Source organism: Silurus aristotelis (genome assembly GCF_946808225.1).
Source record: "Silurus aristotelis genome assembly, chromosome: 6".
NCBI classification, from domain to species: domain Eukaryota; kingdom Metazoa; phylum Chordata; class Actinopteri; order Siluriformes; family Siluridae; genus Silurus; species Silurus aristotelis.
This window is the reverse complement of record NC_139579.1, coordinates 13,933,143-13,949,275: the sequence shown is the minus strand read 5'-3', so window position 1 is coordinate 13,949,275 and position 16,133 is coordinate 13,933,143. Positions and strand designations below refer to the sequence as shown.

At 41.5% G+C, this 16,133-nt stretch overlaps 1 protein-coding gene and 1 long non-coding RNA gene across 3 annotated transcripts in view; one reads left to right on the top strand and one right to left on the bottom strand.

Annotated features, from left to right (window-relative positions):
* The window catches only part of LOC310727181, a 91,447-nt gene that overhangs the window by 61,837 nt on the left and 13,477 nt on the right, over positions 1-16,133 (top strand). The window lies entirely within an intron of this gene.
* gmeb1 (glucocorticoid modulatory element binding protein 1) lies at positions 6,053-13,081 on the bottom strand. Of its 2 annotated transcripts, XM_083543312.1 has the most exons (10): positions 12,960-13,081; positions 11,852-12,001; positions 11,446-11,479; positions 10,662-10,787; positions 10,279-10,382; positions 9,548-9,696; positions 9,296-9,427; positions 9,072-9,209; positions 8,831-8,953; positions 6,053-7,998 (listed from the first exon to the last, which is right to left on the bottom strand). In XM_083543312.1, the coding sequence occupies exons 2-10, from the start codon at positions 11,980-11,982 to the stop codon at positions 7,328-7,330; spliced, it is 1,608 nt and encodes a 535-aa protein (XP_083399438.1). In that variant the 5' UTR covers positions 11,983-12,001; positions 12,960-13,081; the 3' UTR covers positions 6,053-7,327. The 2 variants fall into 2 exon arrangements, with proteins under 2 accessions (XP_083399438.1, XP_083399437.1); XM_083543311.1 differs by lacking the exon at positions 12,960-13,081 and having other exon boundaries at positions 11,852-12,911.

The window sequence follows — 16,133 nt, the reverse complement described above, 5'->3', positions numbered from 1 at the left end:
TGCACTTGATACTTGATGATAACCTCAACAGTGCTGAAAGTATAATGGAGAAATATCCAGTGATGTGGATGAAGATGTTTCTTCCGCATGAGGTCTCAGGGAGTTTTTCCCTAGGTTAGTTTTTCCTAAATCTCTTTTTCTTTCGGCTTCTCCCATTAGGAGTCTCCACAGCGAATCATCTGTCTCCATACCCCTCTGTCCTCTACATCTGCCTCTTTCACACCAACCACCTGCATGTCTTCCCTCACCACATCCATAAACCTCCTCCTTGTTCTTCCTTTTTTCCTCCTTCCTGGTGTCTCCATCCTCAGCATTCTCCTGCTGATATACCCCATGTCTCTCCTCTGCACATGTCCACACCGTCTCAATCTCTCCTCCCTCACCTTGTCTCCAAAACGTCCTACATGATCTGTCCCTCTAATAAACTCATTTCTAATCCTGTCCATCGTCGTCACTCCTAATGAACAGCTCAAGTTTTTTCTAAATGTATAGGGATAAATTTATAAATGAATAAAAAAAAGCTGCTTTGTGATAATCTCCATTGTTAAAACATTGGACCGCACGGCAATTATGTTGAGAAGATATCAAGGATTCCTAGACAAGCTGTAGGTCTCACAGCCTTGTCTGTGCTGACGGTCAAAAACGAACAGAAAGCAACTGTGTATATTCAAATACAATGACCTGCTCTGAAAACACACTAATATAATACAAACCAGTTTTATTGCTCGGGGATCCACATCAGGATCTCAGAGCAATAGCTTGCATTTCTTGCTGCATTACTTCATCCATCCAAATCAGGAAAACACTGTGTTACACTTTATATACAAAAGTTTGTTGTCACACAACCATCACATCGATATATGGTTTAAACTGTTGCAGCAAAAATTCACAACAACATTCCAGCATCTAGTGGAACAGCAAAGTGGGAGAAAACCTGGACCAGGATGCTCAACCCTTATATACACTATAAAAGACGTGAGAGATGATTCAGAGACCGTGGAGGTTAAATAGCACACTTTAGTGCTTCAGACAGAACGGAGTAAAAAACAACACATTTTATTCCTGCAGCTTTTCAATTACACAGGAACATCAAACAGCGTTCCGGCTTCTTCAGCAATGCAACCGACTTTCCCTCTTCCCCTGATCTATTTTCTTTCCCCATACATGTAATGCAGGAGTGAGAAATTGGTACATGGATGAGGTGAATGGAGTGGTGATGAGCGAAGAATAGCACTCGCTCTTCCAATTTGACTCATTATGGCTCCATTGTGCCAGCTGCAGCACCTGCTCATCTTCTTTCAAGAGGAAAAGTGAGGCAGGGAGGAGAAGGACGGGGATGATATGTTAATGAGGCTGAAAATTCTGAAATATTAAATTCTTCTGGAGAAGAGATTCATTTCTTTTTGTGCATGTGTATGAACAAGGCTGCTGGTTTAGGTCAAGAGGAAAAAAGGAGCACCTGTGGCTTTCGTCCAGCTGCCTGAGTGCTGGCAAACAAGCAGAGCTTCGAATATCTGGCCTGTGTTTTCCCTCTTAGAGTCTTTTAGTGTGCAGCTTGTTGAAGTTTCTGCTTCGGGCTCACATAAACACACACACACACACACACACACACACACACACACATACTCGTGCTGCTTCATTTACAATGCAGGACTTATTTAAATACACATGAAAACACTGGATTTTTCTCAGTATACATTCCGATTATTCAATCTAATGTCCCTCTACATAGATTTTAGATTTGAATACAAGAATAAAGGTGTACACTTTACCATCATCAATTAATAGAAAGAAATAGTGACAGGTGGAAGGATAGATGGAGAAATTAATTAATTAATTAACCAGTGAAATAGGTGGAAGCACAGATAAAAAACGTGAAAGAGCAAATGTAGGAGGGAATGTGGAGGGATAGATGAGGAACAGATGAATAGACAGATGAAAAGGCAGATAAAAGGATTGGTAGATGGACAGATGAGCTACCATGTGAAGGAACAGGAGAAGGGAAAGATGAAGGAATAGATGGAAGACCAAAAAGGTCCAAAGCAGTGCAGAAGAAAAGGACATTTCCCAGTGACTACTATTTAATTGATTGATTGATTGATTGATTTATATATTGATTGATTGGGGTCATGGTGTATCTCGAGCTCATTTAGACATGGAAACAGAAATGGAAAAAATACCTTAAGTTCAGTACTAATACAAAAAATCCAGTAAATACCGTGAGCACTTCAATACACGAAGTTTTTTACTGACTGACTCCGGCAGCACAGACGAGTGAAAAATCCCTGACATAAAGCACAAAGCTTTTATGAGTCATGACGTTCATTATAGTAACTAACCAGTTGGAAAACCGTAACAGACTGTTCTTCTCCATTTATCTCTGCACAATGAAAAGATTTCAATTTTCCGTTCCATCACGGAGGAATCACGAGGGGAAAAAATTATATTGATGTGCTGTTATGAAATATGTGAAAAGAACCTGAGAAAAACCAAAAAAAGGCAGGAGAGATATAAAGTTTTACATTGTATTCTTTAGTAATAATGTTTCCAAACTAAAATGATACACAGCAAACCTGTGGAATGGTCCTCCTGGTCCTAGCGAGCACAATGTCCACTGATTTGGAGCGAAGGTGGAAAGTCACCGACAGCAGTTTGACATCAGAGTTGTTTTGTAGGTACAAATCACGAGCATTAGTTAATATTCACATCATTTCTGACTATGAAAGTTTTAGTGACATATAAGGCTGGTTTCTGAAAGTGCTGATCTCCTGTGATTTTCATACACAACAGTCTCCATGGGGAAACTAAAGAACATTCAGAGAGAGGCAGGTGTGTAGGCATAAATTCCTTGCTGATGTGAGAAACGACCAACCAAAATAGCTACACTTGACAACTGTGGTGAGCAAAAAAGCATCTCAGAAGGTTCCTGATGAAGCTTGAGGTGGATGGGCATGTTTACGCATGTGGAAAAACTCAACAGGTTCCACTTGTGTCAGACAAAAAAAGGATGCTACAGTGGACACAGGCTTGCCGAAACTAGTCTGCAGATGATTGGTAAAAGATCAGCCATATTATTAGAGGAAACTGGAGGAGGAGAAGACTAAAGGGCTAAGGGCAATTATTATCATTCTGGAGCTCACAGCACACTCACACTCCACATCCTGTAGATACAGCTTAACACACAAAGGTAACAATCTACAATCTATTTCCATCTCCACCTTCTTCTTTTACTCTCATTTTCTTTACTATGGAACATCCAAGCTGAAGTCTGACCTATCATTATATCTTGAAGGATCCCTCTTGACCGTATCTGCCATCACCATGCAGAAAACCTCAATCACTGGGTCCTACTGCAGAAGACTTGTCTAAAACTGCTGTCTTCAGCATGACACACTGACTTCACCATGCTGCAACTCGCTGTCTACTTCAGGCAATGTTCACAAGCTCTCAGTCCCTGCAATGATGTGATGCAAAAATAGCTGGAGACAACGCACAGTCCGCTTAGCAGGAGGCATCTGAACCGACCTCTATCAGTACAAGACACCAGATAGATTTCCTTGAAGCTTTAGACTGATCTCAGACTAAAATAGTCCTGGAAATATTCTAGGGAAAGAAAATCTATATGAAGATAAGATAAATAATATGGGCATTTTGTACCATACAAAACTTCAGAATTTGTTTCCACTGACAGTGGTGCATTTCTGCGTAATGTTCTGTGTCTGAACCTGAAGATCAGGTCAGCCAAGGCCGATGCAAAGATCGTTCAAAATATCCGCATACCAAATCCCGTGTTCATGCTGTAGACTCCGTAATAACGACGGTCAGAGTAGGTTTAAAATATCTCTCTCTGTTTAAATAACAGAATCATATAGAAGATGGAAGATGAGCAGGAAGAAATACATCTGGTAAAACATCACAAAGTTCTACGAGATTACTGATATGCCTGATACTTTCATGCATTTCTCAGGAAATAGAATTAGAAGAGAGATTTGTTGGTTAACTCTCTACATGCACTTTATTGGTAACGTTTGTGGACACCTAGTTATATGTACGGTAAGTGCTTTTCGAGGATCTTCTAAATGTATGTAGGTGAGGAGACCTGGGGTGCGTTCAGCATTCACATTCGTCCCAAAGGTGTTCAGAAGGTTTGAGAGCTCTATAGCAGGCCACTCGAGATCTTCCTCTCCAAACCATGTAAACCAGATGGGTTTCAACCAACCTTCTATTTATTTTGTGCAGAGCCTTATTCCCTATTTAACAGGTTGAGTTGAGTTTAGCAGAGTTCTACAGTGGTAGTGAGGTGTTTCTCAAGATGAGATAGAGGGGTTATTGACACGTTGACCCGTGTAGAGCAAAACAATGCAGAAAGTAGTGAGAAAAAGCAGCAGTCACTGAACTCCATACACTTTTACTGAGCCACATTGTTATACTAACATTTGTTCTTTAGGCTGAGCAGTTATAGAAAGTTATTGACAGGAGCCTATCAATTGCTATACACTGATCCAGAAAGAGCCCACCACTACCCTGATAATATTTATCCATTACTCTGTACACATCGTTGTCGTTAACGTTGTTGGCAGTTATCTGGCACTGCTACTAGTGAATTAGACAAAGCAACAGTGCTTAATAAGGTGGTTTAAAAGAGGATTCATTCAAGGGTGAAAAATGGCTATGAAAAGCCCATGCAGCTTGCATCTGCTTTTTAACAAGCCTGCAATTTAAATTGAAGCAGACTCATTTCACAGTCAATAAATCCAATCTTCTACCAGGAAACTACACTTTGGATGTGTAAAAGTGTTATTTTAGTCCTGTTTTCAAACCTTATATGGGGGATTTGTGCTCATTCATCCTGTTAGTGAAATCAGGTATTGATGTAGGTGAGGTGAGGAGGCCTGGGATGCAGTCGGCTTTCCAATTCATCGGCTCTATAGCAGGCACCTTAAGATCTCCCAAAAAACGTGTAAAGCAGATGTTCATGGAGCTGGTTTTGTGCACGAGAGCATTGGCGTAGTTTAAGGGGAAATTTCATGCTTTATTATAATTGTGCTTCCAACCTGATGTTTTTGAGATTCGCTCCGGATTCACTGCAGTTTTTGTAGATGAATAGATGAAGGATCTATTACATGGTGCCTTTAATCACTACTCAGATCCCATGCTCATGTTGTTACCCCTGTTTTAACATTATATTTTATAGAGACTAAAATACTGCATGCTTTTTCATGTGTATAATTCCAGGAAGTTACGGTTAGGGGCTGGCTCAGGGTGCAGGACCTGTATAATGATATATGAGCCAAAAACCTTTTTGCCAGCACTAAAATGACTTTCAGGAGCTGATTATTTATGGCATCACTAACAGGATCCTATAGCACTCACGCTGACTGACTAAGTAAAAATATAACTGGCATCTAGAATTCTGTTAATGGAGAAAAAGCACGGAAACTGGAAGATGAAGGTCTTTCTGCTGTGCATGTTATTTTGAAATATCCACAACAAAAACACAAAACAATGAAAAGACTCATGATGGGGCTCAAGCGCCCCCTGCCGGCCGAAAGGATGCACTTTAACCAGAAAGGCTTGTGTTCATACTCAGTAACTTCAGAAATCATTTTTCAGTGTTAAACGTCTTCAGAGGCCACGCATTATAATTGTTTTTTCTCGTTATTTCGCGACTTAATTTCCTCCTCATGCTTGCACAAACGGTTATGGTTATCATCAATGATGCTGCCTCTAGAACATGCTCTTATGCCGAATACACAGAAACAACAAAGTAGTGATTATGAGAAAGCAATGTTTTCAAGAAACATGAAAAGAAATTATAATGCATGGCGTTTTAGGACCTTTACTTAGATTTACATACAATATTTTTTCTGGTGCGACTACCATTGTAATGTTTTACTCCATAAACATCCCAATTTTTATTTTAAGCCTGTAATTCATGCTACTAGGAGTACCGATGCTCCCCCTGGCGTTTTTCCAATCTTTCCGACAAATCTTCAGGCATTAGTATTTGCATAATATTTGGATCTGAAGAGATTACACATTAATGCAAGACTGACAAACAAGAATAGTTTATTCAAGAGACAAAACTCTCAGCAAATAGGAAGACTCTTGCAGCCGATTCCCCTCAACTACCAATTTACTGAAACATTAGTTGCCTATTTCTGTGCAAACACGAGGTCGAGATAAAGGATTTCACCGTTCTAATTCATTTATCAACTTGGCCCGCATCCAGAACCAGGAAATCTAGAGAGGAACCACTAAACCCATTTCACACCGTGCATCCGATGTTCATCAGCGTGGACGATTTACGAAACATCCTGTCTTCTGTAAAGAGCTCACTCCATCACACTTCTTCACGTCGATTTTATACACGCTATAAATATTCTCGTGCATCTTCTCAAATAAAACACCTTCTTCTCAATTGAGTCGAAATAGTTTTTTTTTTTTTTTTTTTTTTTTTTTTTAAGTATCAAACATATGCAACTTTCCACATATTAAAATATAGAATTGATCACCCAAGGCATGTCTGGTGTCTGAAATGTTTTACTGTTTCAGGGAAAAAATAAAAAAATAAAGAACGACACGCCCCGAAATCTTCCTACAATTGTTCCACAAATGTTCTGTACTGTTAAACTTAAATAAAATCATTTGTAAAATAGCAAAGATATTCAAGTTTTAATCTTTTACCATTTACTTTAGACTAGAATTATATTATAATTTATATCATTTATTTTATGGATTTTAGGTACAATTTCTCCAGGCAGATTTTGGGTGGTTAGTATTAATATTATGACTGTTATTATTGTTATAATTACTGAAAATTTCATACAATTTATTTTCAGCCAAACCACCCAGCTGTACATTCAGATCAGAATCGGTTGTTGGCTAAACCAAAATAATCCAGTATATAAAGTATTGTTTCATGTTTTCTTGGCTTAAGTAACAGTTGAATGTAGTAGTTGATGGAAATTCCTAATATTATGGCACCAGTTTAAAGAAAGTGCTCAAAGGAATCTATGACCTATAGAATAAAATAAAAAATAAAAATACTGCACTCATTTCTACAAAAGCATATCAAAATGCACATGCCTTCTCTAAAAGTTAATAAAGGAATACTGAAGTTGCTTATACAAAATAAAGCAGTTACACAACCTGGTCCTCTTTTAGGAAAGTAGTACAAAAAAATGCAAGTGCAAATGTCTCAGTTTAAATGTGTGTGTGTGTGTGTGTGTGTGTGTGTGTGTGTGTGTGTGTGTGTGTGTGTGTGTGTGTGTGTGTGTGTGAGTGTGTGTGAGTGTGTGTGTGTTTTTGTTCTTCCGTCCATGAATCAATCAGTTTTGCCTTCAACCTGCACTTGCTCCCCATCTTCTACCACTAAAATCTGCAGGTTGTGAATCTGGCCGTTGGTGTCCAAATGCAACTCCTCCATTTCGACTTTCTCTCCATCTCCCACCACCATTTCACTTCCATCCTCCCCTCCTCCCAACATACTTCTCGTCTCATCCTCTTCCCTGCCTGCTCCCTCTGCCTCTGCTCCCATCTGCAGGTCGATCTCGATCGCTTGGCTCTCATGATCCTGCACCAACACTGTGTCCGTCATTTCCATCGCACCTGCTGCTCCGAGTTCCACCGTTCCCATGGCACCGAGCTCCACGGTGCCCAGTTGAGCCGGCTCCTGCGCCGCCATAGTGCCCACGAGCGTTAAGGTCTCCGCCTTGCCGTCGTGCTGTGGAACGTGAGTGAAGAGAGTGACGGCGCCGGGCGGCTGCGCCAGGCCGGGAAAAGTGATGGGTTGGCACACAGAGGACAGTGTGATGGGGGAGATGAGTGTGTACTGGGGTGAGTGAAGTGTGATTGGCTGGAGCACTGTGGCGGAGGCCGGCCGATGTAAACGAGGACGTTTCGGAGCGCGCTTTGGTGGAGGAGTCGAGGATGAAGGTGAGACTATCCAGCGCTGAGCTTGCTGCTTCTTCTGCTCCTCCAGCTGCTGTTCCAGACCTAACATGCACACATACCGTAAACAAGGTCAACATCCTGGTCAGGGGGGTTTGCTTTAATAAAACCAGGTCTTCATCTTCTTGCAGTGTGCCCAGGTCACTCTCAGGGGCCAGACAGACATGACGGGATTGAACATCTGGTCTGAGACTGGTGTTTTGTTTGGGGGTAAAATGGGGCTATTAACAATACCCTGATGTTACATTTGACAGACTTTCTGGCACAGAGCCCCTGTTTTACAGTGTGCTCAATAGATATTTGGTTTGAATTGTGGCCGTAATGCATACATTCAGCATACAGCCCGAACAAAAGGCTGAAGGCAAAAGGCTTAAACACGGCTATGTGAAACGATTATAAAAAAAACTAAATACAAGAGCTAAAAAATAACAACAAAATCGTATGTCAAAGACACTAGTGTTTGAACATGGCTGAAGACTAAAGATGACAGATTACTCGGTTTTGTCGATAAATCAGTAACAATAATTGATTCCTGGTCCTATTGTCAAAAATCCAAACCGATAGTTTTCGGCTACCGGAAGGCTGATGTTACAACAGCGGCCTCTAGAGGAAAATCAGTGACACCACTTGTTGTTTGTTTTGACATGCGAGTCCATGCGCTGCACAAAGAGCGCTATCTAATATTTGTTATTTATAATGTAGTAACATTTTCACGATTCAGTACTTCATTTTTTTAATAACGTTCAGTACTATTTCACACTGAGTGTTTGTTTTGTCTTTTTATCCATAAACGGTTGACAAATTATTTATCGACAAGTATGATCCAACCTAGCTATCGGTATCGCTCGAGCGCTAATAAAGATCTGTTATTACTCACTGGTGAGTGTTCTGAGGACCTTCTTCTGTCCCAAGTCGGTCATTTGTCTCCGAACGACAAGGATTCGCTTGATGGAGTCCAGCAGGCCAAACACTTGCGTGAGGTTGCTCAGAACTGCCACTTCTACACAACAAAAAAACAACCAGACCCTTTAGATACCCAAAGACACAGCTCGAGACAGACAGTCGAGAGAATTTTGAGACTGAAACAGTGTTGTGGTCGATTATTCCAACTGGCTCACCAACATCTTGTAGACTGGTCTGGTCAGAGCAAAGCTGTACCCCTCGCAGCATTTCCAGCAGTTTAGTACGGATGTTACTGACCACTTCTCCCATGAGACCAACATCTGCGATGCCCTTCCAGAAGCTTAGTGTCTCCTCTATTGGGTAAAGAATGCACCGATGCACTCAGAATCTAGTTTTTGCTAAAAAATCTTATCAAAAACCATAGCAGTGAAGATCTCACCTGATATCTCTGCCACTTCCTTCTTCTTCGTAGCCTCAACACTTGCAGCACACCAGTCCAAAGAGCTTGTCGCTTCTTCTGGCTTCTCTTCTATCATGACAACTTCTGCACCATTACTCACAGAAACCTGCCCTGAAAAGCAATAATAATAATAATTTGCATTTATATTAAACAATCTTGCAACCTTCTAAAAAGCTCTGGAAGTTTAACACCCTGAACTCCTAAAGATTGTGATGTGTAACTGTGTCTCACCCTGAGACGATGACGGAACTCCGAGGACACTGCCGTCAGGAGGGAAGCGCGTGTTGTTGATCAGGAGATCGAATTTGGTACTGCGGCAGGTGTTAGAACAGAGCGTGCTGTGCTGATAGAAATCTAACTGACCCGAGTCCATCATTTTCCTACAAACACACAAACACACACATTGAGAGAAATATCAAGTTCTAAATCAATAACATCAAGTTAAAAAGGTTTACAAACTTGCATTAAGGACACCAATGTTAACTACAGTTCCAATGATTTTTAGATGTATATATATATATATATATATATATATATATATATATATATATATATATATATATATATATATATATATATATATATATATATATATATCTGCATAAAATCTATGGAAGTCACATGATAAAAGAACGAACGAACGGACAACGGACAACGGACGAGCCGAGAGGTAAACTACTGAACTCTGTTTCCTTCACAGAACCCACAGAAATTTTGTGATGCTTTGCTCAATGATAAAAATTATTGAATCACCCTTTAAAACGACTCATTCCTCTGAGTCACATTCCTTCAAATTGAACGAATCATTCATGAATGACTCATTACTACCTGCTACGTGATTGGTTGATTGATTAAATCATAGCATGAATGTACAGGTGATCTCATTAAACTCTTAGAGTGCGATTTATTTTAATTACTTTATTTTTTATTTTATATATTTTTCCAAACCTCATTCTCTATACCTGAGCATGACCCCACCCATTCGGATGGCCCGTTTCCAGTCCTTAAGGGTAGCTTTTCCAGACATATGGACAAACTGCTTAGGGCTGATCAACTCGTCCTCGTACTGTAGAAAGGGAGAGAAATCGGAATGTAGTCGCAATGCAGTTTCCCTGAAAGGGTTAAACTTTAAAATCACTTTTTTTTTTCTTTTTCTTCTTCTTACAATGTGTGTGTGTGTGAGACAGTGATGTTTAAGGAAAACGGATTAGGTGTAGGAAATGCAGGTGGAGAAACTTAACACCTCCAAACACCTTATAATATCTCACTCTCAAGCACACACACTTCATATTAGTTGCTAATGAAGCATTCGGAGCACACAAAAAAGACCAAGAAATAAACTCACCTTGACACATTTGACATTAATTCCTGGGCAGACAAATTTCTTGAACAGAAGAACAGCTTTGCTCTCGCCACATGTGATGGGGTATCCCAACTCTACGTCCTCTCCTGCTGTCAAAACTTCATTTCCCAAAGCAAGAAGAAACACAAATAAACCATTCAGACACGTTTACAAACATACAGCGTGAACATTTTCTGACATCGGAAGTCTGGTGTGTCAGAGAAGTATGTGAGGGTGGTGCAGGACATGTATGAGGACAGTGTGACAGCATTGAAGTGTGCAGTAGAAACGACAGAATGGTTAAAAGTGAAGGTTGGACTGCATCAAGTATCGGCTTTAAACCCGTTCCTGTTTGCAGTGGTGATTGACAGATTCAAGAACGAGGTCAGACAGGAGTCTCTGTGGACTATGATGTTTGTGGATAATATTGTGATTTGTGGTAAGAGGCGTCAGGATACGCAAACAAATGTTAGAATTGTTCACCAAATTTGTTGGATGGAGATCGATTTTGTTCTTGCAGTTTTATGGCTCCGAGTTTAATTTTATTAAATTGTTGACGGAATTAATCACAAGGAGAAACGTTTAGGTCAATGGATAAAATGTTGGACTTATGATCAGAAGGTCATGAGTTCAAATCCCAGCACCACCAATCCACCACTGCTGAGCCCCTGAGAAAGGGTTCAACAGCTCAGTTGTATAAATGAGAAAACTGTAAGTTGCTTTGGAAAAAAACTATTGCCTAAATGCCGTAAAACGTAAATGAAATCATAAGAACATAAGAACTACCTGTTGTAGCTGCATCACCTGGATGATCTTCAGTCCTGCAAACACACAAAGAATTCACGATGTGTGAAAGACGTCTATTACTTGTCAGCTGTTTATCATTCATGTGAATATCAGATCCTACGCATTGTATTTTATGATCAAATTTGTTTGTGAACATGTGCAGATGTGTGGATTCAACCTGAGGTATTATGTTCGCTAACATCATGCTGAATAACCTTCTCTTTTGCAGATATTTTTTTATACTAATATCTCCATCTACGAACGGATGTGTATCTATCACTAGATGTGTACTGAAGGAGATCAGATATCATTCGTATTTCTCGTAGTCCTGGTTTGACCGCTACTGCACTCAAAACAAGATTTCCTCAGGTTGCTCTTCACCAGATGTTCGGGAGCAAGTGACCAACCCGGATGTGATGGGCTGCAGCTGAAGGATGACCTGCGCCTTGCTGGAATCTCCTGCTGCAACCTCTTCTTCATCAGCCGCCTTCATTACCACCACGTCTCCCATGGACACAGTCACCTCCGTCTCCGCCATGTCCTTCTCGTCGGTCAAACTGGACAAGGACACACACATCCATCACTAAGTATACACGTGTACAGTGCACGTTCACCCACATCCAGCAGTCTATTGATTCAGGTCACTTGCTTTTCGGCACGACAGGCTACGCCGGGTTTAACAGGTTTCCTCTGGGCTCTAAGGTTTTCTCCTATATCTCAAGAACATTCTGATAAGTGGATTTCCTGGCAAGGTGTGTGAAGGTGATCTAAAATGGATCCAGGGGGATCACACGTGCTGAAAATGTGTGTGAATGGGATTTTTATTGAATTATTCTGTAAAATAATGACTTGGTTACACAATGAATGTTTCCATCTACATTTCACTTTCATTCCAATAATGTTCCAGGGTATTCGATATTTGTGTGTGTGTGTGTGTGTGTGTGTGTGTGTGTGTGTGTGTGTGTGTGTGTGTGTGGGCCGTCATTTGGTCATGCTAGCTAGTCATTTCGGTTTCACGTTAGCAAGACTGAGCCTGGTTGTTAGCTCAGTGTTTGTGTGTTTTGTAAGTTAGCATGCTAAGCTAAAATGCGCCATTTTTGGAGACGGGTAAAAGGGACAGAACGGGACGGTGTTGGAGAACCGGCTGCGGGATCAAAGCCCCGACCAAACGTGGGATCGATCGGGCGCGCGCGCGTACGTGCGTGCGTGCGTGCGTGAAGGTTTACGTCGCGTGGCGTGTACGTGGCGTGCCGCCGCGCGTGTACGTTTTTACGTGCGCCTTCCCCCACCCCCTCCGTCTTCCTCTACGCCGCGGTCTGACGGTGTGACGTGTCCCCGTGCGGCGGCACGCACACGGCCACGCCGCCCCGCCATGCCGCCGGCGCTCGCTCGCGCAACACAGGCCGCGGAGACCCTCCACTCCCCCGCGCTGCGCTCCGACCCACAGCTACCGAACCGCCTCGCGCTGATTAACGAATAAAATCAGATCGTTTTTTTTTGTATTACCAGTCTTACCGTTCACACCGGCGCTGGACTCATCCTTTCTTTCTTTCGTTCTTTTTTTTTTTTTTCTCCTCGGAAGGCTAGTGCGCATGCGCAGTTGTCAGACTTCCTGGTGGAAATTGAGTATTCTCTAAACAAGCACTTCAACACTTTTTCTCTGATTTTCAGTCTTTATATATATCAAATAAATTATATTGACATAAATTATATATATGTAAAGTTTGATTGTTAAAAAAATATAAGAGAAGAGTTCTCCAGGTCATTGTAGTCTACTGAATGCTTGGGAACATTTCATATTACAACAGCAAAAAAAAATCTATAAATACATAAACACATACAATACAGTTTATAAATGCAATACGAAAAAACAACAATAATAATAGTTACACTATCAAACAAACAAGCAAACTGCACCATCTCTACCTCTGCGGAACGGCACACACACGTCTTCCATCTCTACATTTACATTTATGGCATTTGGCAGATGCTCTTATCCAGAGTGACTTACAACTGAGTAGTTAAGGGTTAAGGGCCTTGCTCAGGGGCCCAGCAGTGGCAGTTTTGGTGATGCTGGGATTTGAACTCGTAACATTTCGATCCAAAATTTAAGTTTTTAATCACTGAGCTCCCACATAGTGCACTGAACACATATAGAAGTGTGAAAAGTTTGAGCACACCTTACCCTTCTCCCTTACCTTCACCTTCTCCTCCTTCTCCTTCACCTTCTCATTCAACTTCTCTTTCTCCTAAATGGAGCTACTTTGGACAATCAGGAATATAAAACATATTGGGTTACTTTCTACTTCTTACATTTTCAAAATAGACTCGTTAATTTAGTTTTAATCTATTAATTTGGTCAAATGTAAATATCTTTTCTTCTCATTAAGCACCGATTTCAGTCCATCAACATGTTTCCTGTCATCGCGCGTCTTTTTCAATCCACTGGTCTCTCTCACACCACAGACGTAGACTAGATTCTGAAGCTCACAGTGAGCAGGCAAAAGGCAGTAAGAAGTCTGGGGTTAACGTGGATGAGACGGAGGGAGTCAATGATGAGAACATGACTGAGAACAGAGACATTCCTAATCACCTGATCATCATCATCATCTTTTCTCTGCTTGTGTTTTATATGGTGGATCTTCAGTCTGAATGCATTCATTAGAGAACAACATTTACAATAAGATTTGTATATGTATCTGTGTATATGTACATATACATTTGGGCTGTCAAAATTCAAACGCAAATTCATTTTGATAGCACTAAATTTTATCAACATGTCATCAGTGCAGCGAAGATTTCTGTTTGAACATTTTTATAAAAAAATATAAATACATAAATAAATAAGAGGCGAAATTAAAACCTTCAGCATCTTCTTCTTCTTCTTCTTCTTTCGGCTGCTCCCATTAGGGGTCGCCACAGCGGATCATCCGTCTCCATACCACCCTGTCCTCTATATCTGCCTCTTTTACACCAACTACCTGCATGTCTTCCCTCACCACATCCATGAACCTCCTCCTTGGCCTTCCTCTTTTCCTCCTACCTGGTGGCTCCATCTTCAGCATTTTTCTACCAATATAATTCATGTCCCTTCTCTGCACATGTCCAAACCATCTCAATCTCGCCTCCCTCGCCTTGTCACCAAAACATCCTACATGTGCTGTCCCTCTAATAAACTCATTTCTAATCTTGTCCATCCTCGTCACTCCCAACGAAAACCTCAACATCTTCAGCTCTGCTACCTCCAGCTCCACCTCCTGTCTTTTACTCAATGCCACTGTCTCTAATCCATACAACATCGCAGGTCTCACCACAGTCCTATAAACTTTCCCTTTCATTCTTGCAGATACTCTTCTATCACAAATCACTCCTGTCACTCTTCTCCACCCACTCCACCCTGCCTGCACTCTTTTCTTTACTTCTCTAACACACTCTCCATTACTTTGCACTGTTGACCCCAGGTACCTGAACTCCTCCACCTTCTCCACCTCTTCTCCCTGCAACCGCATAACTCCACTGCCCTCCCTCTCATTCACACACATGTACTCTGTCTTACTCCTACTGACTTTCATTCCCCTTCTCTCCAGCGCATATCTCCACCTCTCCAGGCTCTTCTCAACCTGCTCTCTACTCTCACCACAAATCACAATATCATCTGCAAACATCATAGTCCAGGGAGACTCCTGTCTGACATCGTCCGTCAACCTGTCCATTACCCCTGCAAACAGGAAAGGGCTCAGGGCCGATCCTTGATGCAGTCCAACCTTCACCCTGAACCAGTCTGTCGTACCTACTGCACACTTTACTGCCGTCACACTGTCCTCATACATGTCCTGCACCACCCTCACATACTTCTCTGACACACCTGACTTCCTCATACAATACCACAACTCCTCTCTCGGCACCCTGTCGTACGCTTTCTCTAAATCCACAAATACACAATGCAGCTCCTTCTGTCCTTCTCTATACTTCTCCATCAACATCCTTAAAGCAAATAAGGCATCTGTGGTGCTCTTCCTCGGCATGAAACCATACTGTTGCTCACAGATGGTCACCTCTTCTCTCAACCTGGCTTCCACTACTCTTTCCCATAACTTCATGGTGTGACTGATCAACTTAATTCCCCTGTAGTTACTGCAGGTCTGCACATCTCCCTTATGCTTAAAGATCGGTACCAGCACACTCCTTCTCCATTCCTCAGGCATCCTCTCCCCTTCCAGAATCCTGTTAAACAATCTGGTTAAAAACTCCACTGCCATCTCTCCTAAACATCTCCACGCTTCTACCGGTATGTCATCTTCACCTACATGCCCATTAAAGTCTGCCCCAATCACCAATCGTTCGTTCCTAGGTACACCATCTACCACTTCATCTAATTCACTCCAGAATCTTTCTTTCTCCTCCATCTCACAGCCAACTTGTGGAGCATAGGCACTGATGACATTTATCATCATCCCTTCAACTTCCACCTTCACGATCATCACCCTATCAGAAACTCTCTTCACCTCCACTACACTCTTACTGTACGCTTCCTTCAGAATCACCCCTACACCATTTCTCTTCCCATCCACACCATGATAAAACAGTTTAAACCCACCTCCAATGTTCCTGGCCTTACTCCCGTTCCACTTGGTCTCCTGAACACACAACACATCTACCTTTCTCCTCTCCATCATATCAGCTATCTCT

What these genes read in the sequence shown, in the direction of transcription:
- gmeb1 (XM_083543311.1), bottom strand. Translation starts at nt 12,021, where the DNA reads ATGTGTGTGTCCTTGTCCAGTTTGACCGACGAGAAGGACATGGCGGAG. An exon ending in CAGGTGATGCAGCTACAACA is followed by an intron (nt 10,788 to 11,445) that starts GGTAGTTCTTAT and finishes CTTCTTGCTTTG; the next exon opens with GGAAATGAAGTTTTGACAGC. An exon ending in ATGGGTGGGGTCATGCTCAG is followed by an intron (nt 9,697 to 10,278) that starts GTATAGAGAATG and finishes GTGTGTTTGTAG; the next exon opens with GAAAATGATGGACTCGGGTC.